The following is a 17646-nucleotide window of genomic DNA, read 5'->3' as shown; positions in this document are numbered from 1 at the left end:
ATTTAACTCTTCACTTCTAATACTGGTTTTTAATAGCTCAAAATTAGTTTTGCAACTAATTATAACTCATCTTCCTCACAGAACTAATGGATAGATTATTTTCTTTCATGTATTTTACTCTTGCTTGAGCTGGAAAGTTAGTCTTTTTACGTCTCACTTCCAGTATACAGAATACTGAGCTCGACAGAGCACCCTGGGCAGTACTGGCACCTCCCCAGCTAGCCCTGTTTTAAGCCAGCATTGCACTGAGCTGTGCTGCTCAGCGTACTTTTAAGTTCAGATCTTTCAGTGTGGCTAGAATTAATGAAAGTATATGGAACATTACACCACCTTTAAAGAGTCTCAACATGACCTGAAAACAATACTTCAAAAATATCTTCTTAAAAGACTAAACTCCAGCATGCCTTCATAAGGCAGCATTTTCTATTGCTGGACGTCAAGACCCATCACTACAAGAGCAGGTCTGTGCTCAGCATCGGTAGCGTCCTGCTCAGTAATGCAGTCACAGGGCTAACGTCACGATGGTAACGACCTCACAGCCAAAACCGGACTTCTGTGAAGAAGTTGCTTCCAGACCTTTTCACGCTGTGGTCAGCAGGCTCCAGGACAAAAGGCAGGAAGAATTCCTGTTCTGTAAGCAGCAGCTAATGCAGTCTCATCAATAAAACCAAGTTCATTGAGAAGAGTCAGGATGTCATTTTAGAGGATGGAAATCTTTAAACCTGAAGTTGCTGGTATTAGTGCAGACTAGCAAACAACCTTCTACCAGTACTGAGGGGCAGTATTTTTGCCCCAGACTGACCAGTATACAAGTCTGAAGCGTCAGCAGCACGTGCATCAAGGACACTTGTACCTTTCACTTGCTTTCAAGCATGGCAGCCCCTGAAGCAACACTAAGGACTGCAGGGGCTGGAAGACTACACGGGGCAGTTGAGACAACGGGAATCCCCCCACCCCACCAGCCGGCAAAAATGCTCTGTGGGCCATCCCTTGTTCTGTGGGGGGCACAAAGGGGATGCAAAGCCGTGTATGGTATTTAGTATTTCTAAATATTTCTGGGGAGAAAGGAAGGAGAGAAAAAAAAGGAAAAAAAAAAAGGTATAAAAAACAGTCACTTAGGGAAAATGTTACATCTTTGTGAGTAAAAGACCAAATGAAGGGTGGCAAGGTACCGCGTTTTTCCTGTTTTGTTTTTAAAACAGTCAAATACTGAAGGCTTCAAAATATAAACGATTAAACTGCAAAACTGTGGCTTTTATTTCCAAACATACAATAAATAGGTCCACCACAACTAGCCTCTAACTTCATTTTACATGGAAGGATTTTAAAATTAGTTTGTGCATATTTAAAAATTAAACTTCCCTTTGCACATAATTCCATACATAACCGAACTGCATTACATACCAGCTTATGGTCTTGGCACTGTGATGCAAGCAACCAATTAGAAAGAGAGCTTTGTAGCAAGCACTTGAGTAAAAATTGCATTTTGAATTGTTGATAAAACATCTACCAACAATTTAATCTATTTCTGACGTATACAAAAAACTTTAGCACGTAAATGCTGAAAAGCAAGTTGTCTTCTCTTATGTTTCTGTAGGGGCTGCAGGTAAGTGGATTTATTAAGTGTTCACTATTTGCTACATGATACAATTTTCATACCAAAATATCTTTACTGCATAGTAACATTCCGTATTTTCAAATGCAAAAAGAAATTAGATGCAGTCTTTTTATTTTATTCCTCATCACTGAATTTAAAGACATTTTTAACCACAACTCTGCTTCATCACAGTGCAGAAGGCCCTTAATATTTCAAGGATTTATTCAGTCATATCTTTAATACAAAAGTAGAGGCTGAGGAAAAGCCAGAGTAGTCTATACACAATGCACAATCTGTGTACATTCTCAAGCTGTACCTCTTCAAGAACTATTTATACACTCTTCAAACAAATCCCTTTATCCAGCAATTCAAAATACTTTAGATCAGAAGTTTTATATTAGAATCAATACATTATATGCATAAATACATTTATACCCTTCGGTTGCTAAACAACCCAGATGGCTGCGAGGACGTGACCTGAACTGGTTCTCCATTGGTTTGGGATACCAAATTGTATTGGCAGCTAACTGTTAACCAAAACAGTCACAGTAAAAAATGGAGATCTTTGCACAAGGTAGGTGTGCCACAGCATCAGTTAAGACTAGAAATACTAGGTGAAACCCTGGCCCCTTCAGTAGGGCCAGGATTTCAACTTCTGTGAGATGCAACACATGGGCAACATTTTTTTCCTCTGCCGATGTCCCATTCATGAAAAGTCTCAGCAGAACAAGAACCCCCCTCCCCAAAAAACAACAAACCAAAGCAAAGCTTTTACAAGACAGGTGCTGCAGCTTTCAAGAACAAAGTAAAAGTTTTACAATTAAAAAAAAATAAAAAAAACCCCAAACTAATGTGCAAGTGTGTAGTTCAGAAGATGATAGCAAGGATCAATATAGACCTCAGTTCAAGCTGAAACGGTATCCAAAAAATAGTTCTCACTGCAAATCTGATCTTCAGTTAATGAGTGCGCTTATATATACTTCTGTACACACCTGCCGTACACACCCCCCCTCCTTCCCCAGTACAACCTGCAGCACCATCAGCAGCAACCACCACGATGCTTCCAAAGCCCACACGGGCCCCAGTCCTGATGCTGCATCGGAGCGGTCAGACCCCCCAGCTCTCATGGACGCGGCGGCAGGATGGTTCTTAGCCATCAGCACGGGCTCACCGCATATCAATGAGTATTTCAGGACTATTCAAAGCAGTAAGCACTGGTGCAGCAAGAAGTGTTCTCAACTTTGTTTCTTAAAGGATACAGAAATGTTGACTCTTTTGAGTATCCTCCAAAGGTGCTGGAAGTTTTAAGTTTGAAGCGTTTCATTCCACAATGCCAGGTATACAAATGTGTATCTTTTTAAATAATATTGCACATAAAAATCATCTTAAACTTTGTAGTGAAAGCAGGGTTGAAGGACAGTGTTTTCCAAAACAGATTAAAAAGCTACCTGTACATAGTAAGTTTTAATTTAAAGAACGCCAAGATTATCCAAAATCTAAGCACATAATACTGACAGAAAAAATGTTAAATTGCACAATCTACATATAAATTACATTTGTAAATACTTAAAAGTTTTTAAACATTGAATACCCTTGATTTCACAAATCAGCTAGGTCACTGTCAAAGGATCAGCTTAATGAGTTAGAAGAACTTTCCCCCAGAAAAAAATAGAAACAAAGAGATCTGCAGTCTTAGATGAAGCACTGGAAAGAGTTAAAGCATTTCAGCTCAGAGGTAGTGCTAAACACATCCAACTAGAAGTCCATTATATTTGAACTATGATGAAATAACGTAGTAAAACGTAGAAAGACTATAAAATTTACAAAAATAAATAGTTCTGAATGCTTTAGAAAATGCAAGAGACTTCGCTGATAAGTGTCTTGATCTGCTTTTCTGACCAAAAGAAAGCAAAGTGTGTCTCATTTTTAAAATATACCCATCTCTAGTAATGCGTCTGCAATGCACGCAATCCAACTATGCAACTTGAAGTATGCCAACTTGGCATAGACTCTGATATTAAAAATAAAGTGGAGGCTTTGTAAAAGATCATCTCATATGAAATTTGTTTTGCATGTAAATTCTTCTGACAAATTAAAAATTGCACATAAAAAAGTTTATTGAAAGAGGCATGAGGGGTGATAAGGGTATGTGCCCATTGTTCCACATATACCCTGGAAGGAAAAAGATGATTGCACAGTTCTGATAAATAAATATTTCTTCTTTTAAAAAAAAATCTGCCACTTTTTTGGTTTGTAAGTTTTGGAATTATTTTGAAAATCCCACTACAGACAAATTATTTTTAGTTTGTGTTCTAAAGAATTCTTTACAACTTTTCCAGTGGCTTTTATCCTGAAACCAAATGAAAGTGGCAGTTAAAAAGTATCTTTGGGTAAAACAAGTATCAGGATCCAACGAGAATTTCCATGATGTGGTCCAACTCACTCAGATCTGTTCTACATATCTGAATGTTGCTTGCTGAAGAAGAATTACAAGATGGAAAGGTTTTCAATGGTTCTTCTGTAGCAAGAGATGGTGGTCTGGGTGGCATTAGTGGAGGGCAAGAGAAGTCTGAATCATACATTGAAGTGTCAATATCTTCAAAAATGTCATCTATTGCCAAATCCTTCAAGTAACTAGTTGAATTTGAAATCTCAAAGGAACCAAACACACATTCAGTTCCCTTCAAATCCTGTCTATCATCTTCTAATTTTAGACCAGTATTTTCTGGAAACTTTGGCTGGTCATCTCCAGTAGGAACCAGACAAGTAGGCGGGCTTATGTCTTCTACAAAGTCTAAATCCTTCAGAATAGATGAAATAGCAGATGACATATCATCATCTGAAACTATCAGCAGGCTATTTTCAATTGGGTCTTCTACAGACCGCAAGTCGCAACAGTTAGACTCTTGCTGACTAATACCTGAAGGCAACTGAAGAGAAATCCCAGATGACTCCATCCCTGTGTAGCTGTGAGAACTAGGAGTAATGCCAGGGCAGACATTAACTGGCTGCTGATTACTCTCTTGTCTCATTTCCTCTTGAATTTGCCGAACTGTGTTGGCTATGAGGACAGAGCGGTGCAAGTTCGGTTCCACCAGCATTTTGTACGTCTGTAACTTGGTGAGGCACATATTAAGCACCAACTGCCTCTTAAGCGGATATGGCAGATTTCGACTGGAATCAAAGGCACTCGAGAGACCAGCCATGTTCTCCTCATAGTCACTCAGCTTGCGTTTTAGACCTCTCCCCAACATGAACCTGAAAGAGAGAAATTATGAATTAACCATGGGCAAGACTTCTTCTGCAAGATCTCAACAGACACTTCTGAAAAGCCTGTAGCATACAACGTATTGGTTAACTTAGACTCTAATGCCATAGAACATTGAAAGACAGAATAAAATCCTACACAAGATACTACTTCCATTGAGAAGATGCACTTTCCAGCTCTATTGTTTCACAACAATTTTTTTTTAAACAGGAAACATAAAAGAAATATAGTAACTATTTTTTTAAAAAGCTATGTACTTCTAAGTTTTGGGTTTAAGGTTTACTTTTAACTCTACCATGAGAATATGAATTTACTTATTTAAAATCTTTAATAGGTGAGATTTTTAGCCTCTTATCCATTTAAATTATATAGCATACAAAAATTCATTAATGAGAAATATCTGAATGTCCACATGAAATAAAATAGATGCTTATACTAAGGATTATAATAACTATACAGAATATTTCAACATTTTCATTTTAGCATTCGTTCCTAGGTACAGCAGGTAAGATTTTAAAGCTAGTTTCAATACCCATTTTTATCTCATTAAGGTATTCTTAATGTCTTGCTCATTGTCTCTGAGAACTCTCTTTCTCTCACTCTTCTTCAGTGACTTAAAAGTTGTTTTACTGCAGTTGAACCACCCAGCAAGACCAACAACAGGGCCTCCCATGGGATCCTTATATCCATTCCATAGCTTAGTAGTTTAGCTCAATGGTGGGAGGAAATTTGGCTGGGCCACAGAGCTCACAGAATGATGATCGGTGCTTGTGGCTGCTGGTTCACAACCCGCTACTGACTTAACACTAAAGACACCCAGCAGGAGGTTATCAAATGGCATTTTAAAAGTGACCAATTTTGGTAAATAGCTAAAAGAAAAGAAATAGGATTTAGTTGCATTCAGTCTGCTTTGTGTGCTTTTGCATTGAAATATCGTAGGTCTAGAACACTGTGGTACAGAAAACTGTATGCACGCACACCTAAAATACACGTGATCCAAACAAATACATGCTTGGATACTTTGCAATTACCATTCAAAATACAAAGTGTTTTCTTAGGGGCAAGCAGCACTATGCAATCACTTGTATAAACACAGAAAAGGAGTATACCATGCACAGGAAACACTGGTAAAATATTGATTACACACATCTTGATGTGTCCATGGAATAGAGACACCTCACTCCCAAACAATTAAAAAAAAATTAAGCAATGATAAATTAGACACCCATTGGCAGATTAAGGGCAGATCCTTCATAGACAATGATCCAGACCCCGCATGCTGCAGAGGGCCTCCCAACTTCCTTTTCATGTGAGCACTGGATACTGCCAGCAATAGCTCAGCTGATTGCCGCAGCTGCCAGCTGGTAGCCTGTTGCTAGACTTTTGGGGACAAGGAGAAGGCAGGAGGATAAAGCCTCTTTTGCTTTTGGGATTTCTCCAGATTTGCAGGAAACACTGCAGGGCTCCATGGCTACATCCATCTGCCTAGACAAGGCTGTCGGAGAACTCAGCTCCTCTGGAGGAACAGAAAGCAAGCAAGCAGTGCATACTTCTCAGTAAGACACACAGGAAAAAAAAGTTGGTAAAGGAGTTTAAGACTTCTCAATCATACCCACTTTTTCTTTTAGGGACATACCTGGATGAAATCAAATTTGTCGTAAGAATGCATTTTTACATAACAAGTAGTAGTTTGGCCTATAGTTCAGTTTACTAACATGTTCACTATTAAAAAAACAACAATGAAAAACTTTAAGTACTTGTAATTTTACCACTGCTGCAACTTTTTAACTTTAGAAATCTGTTTTACTCCAAAGTTTTCTGCTAAACTGCCACAGCACCAGCTGAATCTCTTTAAAAAACATAAGGTGTCTGGATGTGATGTGCCTATTCACCTAGGTGATCTTCCCACACTTACCACGTATCGCTCCCCCATGCCAGCACTCCATTTAGAGGAAACAGAACCAGACAGTACTGAGCACTCAATTACAAGCAAAATTAGCAGAAATCTGGATACAAAGTTCAGGCACCAAATATAATAACAAGAAGTATTTGGGGGGGCAGTGTGTGTGTGTGTGTGTGTGAGGCATCCTCAGTCAGACTATCAAAAACACTGTCAGCAACCGGTAATTTTAGACACAATCACGATTATGCAGGACTTTACAGTAAAACTGTTGCTAAATATACCAACTCGTAACATATCATGAAGACAATTAGTGTCTACAAATCATAGAAAACTCACAATAAAATTATTAACTTCCCATTTTAAGTAGCATTTTAATGTTGTGTACTACCTAAGGCATTACCCCATACCATTACTACAAAGAATAAAAATATACATCAAAATAGCTATTTGTTCACTAAGCACCATCTTTCCCATACACTGCACACTATTTTGTTTTTGGGTGTGGGTTTTTTTGGTTTTTTGGGTTTTTTTTGTTTGTTTGCTTGTTTTGGGGAGGGGGGTGGGTTTTTTTTTGTCTCCACTAATTAAAGCAGACCAAAAGTCACACTCACAAGGGAACGAAATTAAGACCATGCAGGGAACAGTAATTCTGATATTTTATACATTCAGAAGGCTTCGTTTTGACAATTTACTGTTTTTTATATATATATATATATATATATTTACACTTTGTAGACACACAGGAAATGCTAGACTCATCTATTTGAATTATATAAATAATGTTAATTTCTAACATCTCAAAAATGTGCTAGTATTTAAATTCTGTAAGGAAGCTTAAAGAGCAAGCAAACTACCATATGCGAGGATACATAATTTCACAAAAACAACTTAAAATGAAACGTTTAACTTTTAAACTCATGCAGTAGTCTAATTAGACTAAATATTTCATGCTCATACATGCAGACACCCTCCTTTTCATTCCTCAAATTTCCTTCATAAAATCTGTCCTAAAGCACTCTATAAATATGTAACAAAGCTTGAGCATAACAGCACTCTGAACTATAAAAATGAAGTGCAAGAAACATTATTCGCTCCAACTTCAAATGTTTCTACTTAACAGACTCCCCACTCTCTAGATGTCAAAATTTTTTTTTTTTTTTTAATACACAAACGTAGTCCTATCTTATGTTTTAGAAATTCTGCCTGTTTAGTATGATTTTTGCCTAATTGCAAGGATCCCCAAGTCTCCCTCCAGGAGCTAGATGACTTCAGAGGTTACATAAAAATTTGGAAAAGGCTAATGAAAACCAGAGTATCACTGGTACAGTGGATTTAAAAATGACTAGTGTCATGGTTGCTACAGGAGACATTAAATTTCAGTTCTTGACAAACACACTCAGCTGCTGACCTACAAAAGATACAAAGCCCCTTTGTTACCAGCTAATCTACATTTTATCAGGCCTTTTGCTTTACTTTCTAGCACAAGAATTTCTGACAGTCATATCCTTAACAAACTAGTCCGTATTTTCTAAGTAACTTGTCCTTTTGTAGCATTGTGTATTAACACACGCATCCCAAACCCAAAATTCACACACAGTCAAACGCTCTCTTTTGATAGCATTACTTTGTAATATAAGATGTTGATCACATTATTTGATTATGCAGTGCCCCCCCACTTCAATTTCTGGTACTAAGGAAAACAAACAGAAGTCCACACAAAAATCCACGCTACCATGCCCAGACAATCCTGTCTTACTGAGTGACTGCTGCACAGTTGTCAGTCCTTTCAGTCAGTTGACAGAATGGCACAGCCAGTTCAAAGAAGCGTAAGTTGGGCATACTAAAACACAAAGTGTCTAGAAACCACACTCTCCTTACTCCAGCCTAATTCCAGGAACCTACTCAGATCTCAAAAAATTGGATCAAGTACCAGGATTTTGGAATGCGCCAATCTGATAACTCTGTAATTTTTAAGTAAATAAACTGAACAAAAATTAAAGTTTATGCCAACTTCAAATGTGAGGTCTATACATAGCTGTTCAATAATAAAAGAAGCCAGCTGTAAGTCACTCTTCTTTTGAACTTTAAGAAAAAGTTCAACAACCGCATTTTTTTGAGTTCAGATGCTCTATTTCAGAATCTTTTGTCATGAAAAAAACAAGAACAATGAGGAACACCACATCTCAATAATTTTCTTCTGGCATTTTCCTCTCATTACAGTAATGCAAACTGAGCCACAAGCCATTTGTGGCAGAATGTTTTTTAATTAAAATTATTTTGCAGATATAGAGAAAAATAAGCAAAGTGAACTCAATGTTTAGGAGTGCCAAACTCTCCATCCACGTCACTGAACTACAAAGGAGTCTGTACATTGAAATTCTGCCCCTGACAGCACGTTCCTCAGTTTCTTCCAGTTCCATGGAGGACATTTCATAGAAACTCCTCCCTGGTAAGGTGGGAAGAAGCATCCATGCACTGTAATCGTACACCACACCAGGGTTTGAAAAAACTTGGAGGGAAGAGGCACATCCCTGGTTGGCAAATCCACACAGAATACCAAACAAACAGGCTTGGTCAGAATGTGCAGCTACTCAGAAGAAATGTTCCAGGCTACCAAGAAAAATTCACATTGCGATACATTGTGGACAATACAGGACTCGTGCCACCATTTCAGAGGAAAAACACAGCTCCATCTGTCACAGGGTCTGATAGTGCAGTGCAGCTGCCACTGACACATGGTTAGTAAGTACAGCTGGAAACAGCCACAAAGAAGAATGCAACATGTGAAAACCCTCAATTACTTCTATGTGGGCAAACTACTTCTTAATTTCCTCTTCCTCACCTTCCAAAAAAGGTTTTAAGAGCAAGTTAAACAATGTTTAGAACTCAGAACCGCACATAGCTTTAATTTTCTGTAAAGAAAAGCTTTAAAAAACGAATATATAAAACAGAACTGCCACAGTATTGTCTGAACACGAACTTTTCGTGCACAAAACAAGCAGTATAATCAACTACACAGGAGTTATTCATTTACCATTGAAGAATATGTTTAAATAGCAAGATCATCAATAAAGTACTTGGTCTGCACTACACAGGTCAAAATCATTTCATTGATAGTGGTCCCTTCTGGCTTTTCTTTTTAGGATATTATTAAATTCAGACTTGCTTGATCCTTTTCATACAGTCACAGTATTGCATTTTTCAGCCGAAGACTGCCTCAAAGTCATCAATTACTTTTTCTTGTAGGATAGAAATAGCAGATTTGAAGAGGTGTAAGCACCTCATGAGTGAAAGCTGCCTGTCTAGTTTTCAGTAATGCAACTTAAGTATTAAAGCCAAAATTAGAGACTCCTTGCTATTGTAATTTGGGTAATTCCCTTTCAAAGTCTCCTTTGGCTCATAACTGTAGAAAGCACGTAACAGGAAAAACAGACAGAAGTCTCTTTGGATTGTAAACTTGTGTTAGTGACTGACCGAAGCTCATTGATAACCTGATTTCCTGCTCTCCCCTCTCTTCCATGGACACTCATTTCACAAGCACACATCTATGTGCAGGCAGTGCAAAGGAAGACAAACATCCCTACAGATATCATTACTTCCCAGAATTATTTGATGTATGCTGCATACTATTTTTAATTCTAATCTTTCCCCTACCCGACATACATTTTAGCTTAGGCAACACAATTTCATTAATAGTTTTAATTAAGTGGTGGACTGACTCTTGACTAGTATTCCATGCACAAGAAAAAGGTAAGGCTGAAGGTACAGTTAACAGACACAGTATAAATCCTTTCCTCCCATCTGGACTTAACACTGATCACTTAAACATGACTTACGTAACACTGTAAGCTGTCAGACTACACAGAACAGCGTATCTGATCTGGTGTCCTCAGCAAGTGTTGGAGATTCCCCTAACATCACATCGTGGCTGTTAGCAAAAATTAAGAGGAAGTGAGGGAAGGAGGATTAAACACCTTAGAAAACACTGAAGTAAAAAGTAATTTGGACCTGAAGACACTCTAAAATACACAAAAAAGTATTTAAGTCCATTGCCTCCCCACACCCCCAGCCCTGCCCCAGTTTAGCCAAGATGAGTAACTGCTGGAGAAGGCACAAGTGGCTAAAAGTGTGCATACAGGGAGGAGTGCAGTCCTACCAGCTTACTCCCATACCTAAACTCCTATGTAACAACTTCTTTACAGGAGTTAGAAAGGACCACAAAATAGCTGCTCAAAAAAGGGAGAATTAATGTCAACGTTTTGGTCACCAAATCCTGACCTATAATACACCTGAGTCTGTTACTACTGTTACTACTTCTGGAACACAGAACCAAGATATGCTGCTGTTCAGACTTAAAAAACAAAACAAAACAAAACAAAAACACAAAAAAACAAACCCCAAAACCACACAGAAAAAAACCCACATCTATGGATGTACCTAACATCCATTCCTGCATTTTGAAAATTAGGCCGAATGGTATTCATTAAGTAGACGAAAAGAATGAGAGGGAGACCAAGTCTAGCACAGAATTAGTCTGGAATTCATAACCTTCCCACTGTCATTTCACTATTTGTGGACATAGAGAATAAATATGTATCATACACTAATATTTTAGGAGCTGAAATGATGTTTACAAAGCACTCGGGAGTAATTTTTACTTTGATTTAAAAGTTAGTTTGAATCCCCCCACACACAACCCATTTATGTTATGTCTAATGGGATCTGGAAAATTCCTGCACTTAAAGGACATCTTCCTAAGTTCCTTACTCCCATTTTATTTCATAAAGCACTAGTAAGAGCTTTGCTTTACAAACTACTGCAGCTAAGTTTCAGAGCACAACATTTCACTCTGGAGAAGAAACTCCTCTGTTAGGATGCGTACCTTACACCAGCTAAAACAAGTGGATCTGGGCTGTTTACAACAGTAGATGAACGGTATTCTCAGCAGCTGACATCTATCACTAGAGGCTAATATAGAAAGCTGCTGAGGCAGCACCAGTGTTTGCTAGAGAAAAACTTCCATCCTTAAAAGAACACAAACTAAACCACTTGTTACTCTTCTCCTTCCTCTCCCCCTCTACACTTGTAGATTTAGTTCCACATTTACAAATAAAGCTCACAGGTGTATGTTTTTAATGTGAGCGTGTTTAGCAGATTTTTTTTCAGGAATTTTGGATGGACTTTTTTTTTAGTGGAAGAAGGGCCCGGCATCATTTAAACTAAGGATCAATAGTAGCTAGCAAAAGCTAACACCTGATCAAGAGTTACTAAATCCAGAAACTCCCACAGTAAAACTAAACTGTAATTAAATGAGAACATAATGGAACCCAAACAACAAGAACCAAACCACCGGGGTTCCACTAAAGTATCTCACTGGAGGGACAAATGACCATTAGAACTGCAAATGTGATGACATACCTCTTCACAGCTTGTTCTAATCAACTGAACAGTTCTCAATCCATTTTCTTTACAGTATCTATTTACTTCAAATACAGAGATATTGGATGTATTCACCTACATAACACTGACATGTATTTTAGGGTTACAGTGACCTAAATAAAGATCCATTAATAACAAAAGTTATAGCCTATTAATTGTATCAAATCAGTATGCCCATACTTTAACAGAAAAATCGGACCATTAACAGTAAAAGCAACCAAGGGGAAAAAAAAAAAAGCTCTCTTTTCCTGATAGAGGACCATGCATTTACTCTAGCTCTCTGTATGGATATTCAGGTAAATTATTTTCAATAACCAAATCAGAAATCACTTTAAATTTTCTCTAACAAAGTAGCACACAACAACTTTTCTTCAGTATCCAAAGTGCTTTCTCCTCACAGGACAAGACTGTAACACTCAATTTCAGCAGCTGAACAGTGGACCTCACTGTAAGATTGAGGTCTTAGTTAAGACATTTCCAAGAAATGTGATCTTATGGCAATATGAAATTCTTTGTTAGTTATAGTACTTCCTCACTATAATGGAAAAAAAAAAAAGTAATACAAATTCAGAATGTCCAAATCAAAGAGCTTATACTATTCAGTAAGCCTAAAGCACTTCACTTGATATTATATACCCCGGTTTTAAAAATTATTTTTCAGTTTACCATTCTAACCCACAAAAATAACATTTACAGCTGATTATCAGAACATGTGCTATGCACATAAGATATGATTTCATAAAAAAATACAAGTAGTTACCCTTAGAAAACAGAAAGGAGTCCAGGCAGGAAGATTCCAGATTTTGCATAAAGTGTGGTCATCCAAGAGTCCTGAACTATTCAAGAGGCCAAGCCATCCACCGAGGTAGGATGATGTGACTTAAGGGGAAAAATAAAACAAACAACAGAGTATTTCATTGCTATGTGAATTTTTTTTAAAACCAGAAGTATTAAGCACACAATTCAATACAATTCTTTAAACAATTTGTGCTAAATCCCGTTAAAACAGTTAAACTGAATAGGAAAAACTGAAGTTCATGAACACACTGAAATAAGAGGACCTAATAGTTTCATCTATGAACACACAAAACATGGAAATTGTCTTTCATAAATGAATACTACAGAATAGAACGCTGATCCTCTTAAGCGTTCGGCCTTAGGGTAAGAACTTGCATTGATACTTCTTCAGGCTACTGAACACCAATTTACAGTTGTAATCACCTCAGAAATCACATATCAGGAGAGACAATACCATGAACTGTAAGGAAGTACATTTCAAAATTATCCCCTAACATTTACAAGCTGCCAAAGGAGTTAGATTTCTATTAAACTCCCTAACTTTCCTCATTTTCACAAAACCAATATGAGAAGATAGCTGGCAGGATGTCCTATGATTGCATATAATATTCAGTGTGGCATCATTTTGATCAAAACCCTGATAAAGCAGTATCTGCGGTTTGGCTAGAGATCACATGAATTAAATCAAGGCACTGGAAACTCTGGGAAATGTGAAAAGGCTAAAGCGACCGTAAACTATGGACTAGGCTAGACATGGAGGGAATTGCATGTTCCATGCTCTTAAGGTCTCAATTCCACCTGAAGAATCAAAGTTTTTTTAATTTCAAGAATTAAAGCTAACAGCCTACCATCTGGATTGTATTTAACATGTTTGTGTGTGTACAATATATATACATACACACAAGAGACACCTGCCCACCAACCACAGCAAACCAATTACTTGACAAATTTACCACAAGAGCAAGGATCAGTACTTACCCAAATAAATACAGTCCTTCATGATCAAGGATCAAGAGTTCATACGTTATTTTACAAATCTTAAAATAATACATAGCGAAAGGCAGTCTTATATTTAGACAGATGGACAAGTAAATGAATATAGTTCATCTTACATAGCAACCCATAGTGTGATGCTAGCAAAGGGCTCCTCTATTTACAGAATCTCAGAACTGTAAAGATGAGGTAAAACAGCAGTAAAATGCCCGTGACCTAAGAATGCCAAATCTAACCCACAGCAATAAACACATTAATATCTCCCTCCTCCTTCGAGAAGCAGACTTCTTTCCTATCATAAGGAGATCCATGCTATTTGTAAATACAAAATAACAAATAGACAAATGAAGATTCATAACGTATTTGCTTTGAAACAGCAGGACTTCAGAAGGGCACTATTGAGGTTTATTAAAGTGTATTTGTTAGTACACTTTTAGGAGATGTACCTTCATTGCATTTTCTATACGATGAATATAAAAGAACAAATGTTTTAGAATGTTAAGTCTTTTTATCATTAAAGAATCCTAAAAAAGCTAACAAGTGTACTAAAATGTTGGAAAGTTTTAGACTTCAGCACCTTAGTTAAAAAGAAAAGCTAAAAGCATTTGATAAAAAATTAATACTGTTAATTGTATTTTAGAAGTCCAACCTTGTGCTAGAAGGAGCTGAAGTCCAAGAAGTTACCAAATTTTATTCCTTTATTATATACTTTAAAGGACTCGCTGTGAAATCAACTGTTGAAGTTATGATTTTTCCCCTATATGATTTCACACTGGGACAAATGTCAGGAAGAAGTACAGAGATAAGGTTACTAGGTTTAGTTTTTACAACCTGTTAAAAAAAGAATATATATATAAGACACACGGTAGTTGTAAATCACTATGAATTATATGTGCAGCAGATTATTTTTTCTTTCATTTTCTTTCACTGTCTTCCCTTGCAGTTTCCTAGTACCTGCTTACGGGCCACTTCAGAAATTTGAGATTATAGGATTAATTTCAATGTTAATGGTATTTCCCGTATTGCAGTTAACTGCCTGAACTAAAGAATCTTAGCTGAATCAAAAACAAAGTAGAAAACTGCTGCACAGGGCTCCTACCTATGTTTTTGAAAATGAACTGTTCCAACATATTTTGAAAAATTCCAGGCCTATCTAGGGCAGAAATTATTAACTGCATCTATTAATGAGATGAGTTTACAATATGCATGAAAGAGACCACGCTTATGCTCCTCCAGCCTTACCCACCTACTTGTAGTTCAGACTAACATACACGTTTATTCAGACAAACTATTAAAGATGTAACTGCAGCAAATACACAAGTCGCAACTACCAAGAGGCAGCGATCACGAGTGCCAGAATTAAAAAGCTGCGATTCAGGGAAAGCCTCTTTCCTGCCACCCCCCCTGCAGCCTCTCCTGCGAGTGCACAAGTACTAATAAACCCCAAGGGAGCCTGCCACCATTTGGCCTTTGTGGAAGGAGACTAGTTGGTACTTCCTGCAGGCGGCCGCCCGCGCCTCCCCCCGCAGCGGCGGGCAGCAGTAACCAGAGACAACCTTGGGCTTCCCGAGCTGCGAAAAGTTACACTCCTCCCCCTTCCTCCTCCCCAGTTTACCAGAGACCCCGGCCAAGCTAATTATAACTGCGCTAACAACTTCCACCGCAGTCCCCGCTCCTGGCGTCCTGGTCGCCGGCCTCCCCCACCCCGGCCGCGCTCTCCCCCCCCCGCCCCCCGCGCACCTCCGTACCCAGCCGTAACTCCTCAGGGCCCGCCGTGCCCACACTCCCCGCTCCCGCCATCCCTCCCCACCTGTCTTCCCTAACCCGTCCCCACGCTCCGCCGGGCCCCCGCCCTCCCCTCGCCCGGCCTCCGTGCCCTGCCCCCACCCCCCCGGCAGGGCCCCCTGCCCCCTCAGGGGGTTTCCGACTGCCCCGCCTCGGCCGGCCGCCGTGCCCAGCCGTCCCTCCGCGGCCGTTTCTGCCCTCCCCCCGCGCCGTGTCGTCTCCCTGCCCCCAGGCTCGCCAGCCCCACGCCCTCGGAGGATGGGGGCTGCCCTCCCGCCCCCTGCCCCTTCACGGCGCCTCCCTCAGAGCCACCGCCCGCCCCGACCCGACCCTGCCTGGCGCCTCACCTGGGAGCGGAGGAATCCCCCCGTTCCTTCACAGCCTGCCGTGCCCTCCCTAGCCAGCCGGCCGGGCTCCCTTCGGCGGGGCTGGGACTCCGACCGGGAGGAGGCGGAGGCGAGCACCACCCCCGCCGGGCCCCGGCAGCCTGCGCTCCGCCCTTCCCTCCGCCCGCGGCACCCACAGCGGCGGAGGGAGGGAGGGAGGGAGGGAGGGAGGGAGCCGCTGCGTGCACCGCGCCCGCCAGCTGGCCGCCTTCCTATTGGCCAGCGGCCCTTTCAACCTGCCCAGCAACCATTTTCTCACTGGCCGGCCAGCCGGGGGGTTGGGCTCCGACTGGCCCCGCGGCACCGTCCAATGGGAAAGCTGGAAGAGCTAAGGCGGGCGGGGCCGCGCGCCAGCTTCGCCCAATCGGAAATCGGGCGCCGCCGAGTCCCCCGTCCCCCGGCGCGGCGCTCCGGGAGGCGGCCCCGCCCGCGCGGCGCGGGTGCCGCTGACGGGGGCGGGGGGGGCGGGGCAGAGCGCGCGGGCAGGCACGGGGCGGCACGCGGCGCTGCCGCACGCGCCACCGCCCGCGGGCAGGGCGCGGCCCGGCCCCGCCCCCCGCTCCAGGCCCGGGTCCGGCGAGGGCCGCAGCGGCGGAGGGCGGCGTCCCCTGGCCGGGCCCGGGCTGCTGCCGCGCGTCGGGGCTTGAAGCCACCGCCGGAGGCACCGGCCCCCCCGCCCTTTTTTTTTTGGTTTAAACTCGCAGTCGGTCTCTGACCGAAATTGCCGAATTTCAGTAAGAGGAATGGCAAGGGCCTCCGTAAAGCAGCATGCCTGTAACTCCCGTTTCCTGGGCAGTTGGGAAACACGGCGCGCACGTCTCTCAACCAGTGATAAAGCCACATCAAACATTGCACAATTCTTCCATTAATATTCACTTGATTTTTTTTTTTTTTCTTTAAAGATGAGGTGGTTTTGGCTATGCTCAAACCTCTTCTATTTGCTTTCCACGGGCATTTGCGTAATCAAGTTATATTGGCACAAGTGTGTGTGCAAACCAGGTTTCAAAATCTGACATTCAAGTATTTGTAAGGATTGATTTTGAGCCCTTGTCGAACCCTGTCATGGGTTACCTGGTGAATCCCCCAAAAACTGCTCAGCTCTCTGAGGTGGGTTTAGATTAATGAATGTGCGCGCAGACCAAATTCACACACAAATTATATGTTGGTCTAATAAATACTAGAGAAACACTTGCAGTTGTCTGGTGGAGATAAACTACAACTTTGATGAAACATGACTGGCTTTTTGTGATTATTCAGCTAAAGAAAACTGATGGTTTTATGAAACCATTTGTGAAGGGGTAGGAGCGCGCAGTGACCCGAAGGAAGGGGCGAAGGGCAGAGAGGCGCAGAAAGCCGTAGCTGACCCCGGCAGGATCCACGGCTGGAGGCGAGGGGACGGGCTCTCCAGGCCACCTCTCTCCTGCAGCGTGCCGCCACCGATTTCTGGGCCACAGCTGTGCTCCGACCTCGCTGCCGG

The 17646-nt window shown here is 41.0% G+C and overlaps 1 protein-coding gene across 1 annotated transcript; it reads right to left on the bottom strand.

The window, feature by feature from the left end:
- Nucleotides 1-1233: 1233 nt before the first annotated feature.
- LOC142082677 (SERTA domain-containing protein 2-like) lies at nt 1234-16312 on the bottom strand. The gene is made up of 3 exons (XM_075150935.1): nt 16131-16312; nt 12968-13086; nt 1234-4855 (listed from the first exon to the last, which is right to left on the bottom strand). The coding sequence occupies exon 3, from the start codon at nt 4849-4851 to the stop codon at nt 4000-4002; it is 852 nt and encodes a 283-aa protein (XP_075007036.1). The 5' UTR covers nt 4852-4855; nt 12968-13086; nt 16131-16312; the 3' UTR covers nt 1234-3999.
- Nucleotides 16313-17646: the final 1334 nt, after the last annotated feature.

This window comes from Calonectris borealis, chromosome 5 (assembly GCF_964195595.1).
Source record: "Calonectris borealis chromosome 5, bCalBor7.hap1.2, whole genome shotgun sequence".
Lineage (NCBI taxonomy): Eukaryota > Metazoa > Chordata > Aves > Procellariiformes > Procellariidae > Calonectris > Calonectris borealis.
This window is presented reverse-complemented; position numbering and strand designations above follow the sequence as displayed.

Bases quoted from the DNA above. Each gene is read 5' to 3' on its own strand.
- LOC142082677 (XM_075150935.1), bottom strand. From the start codon at position 4,851: ATGTTGGGGAGAGGTCTAAAACGCAAGCTGAGTGACTATGAGGAGAAC.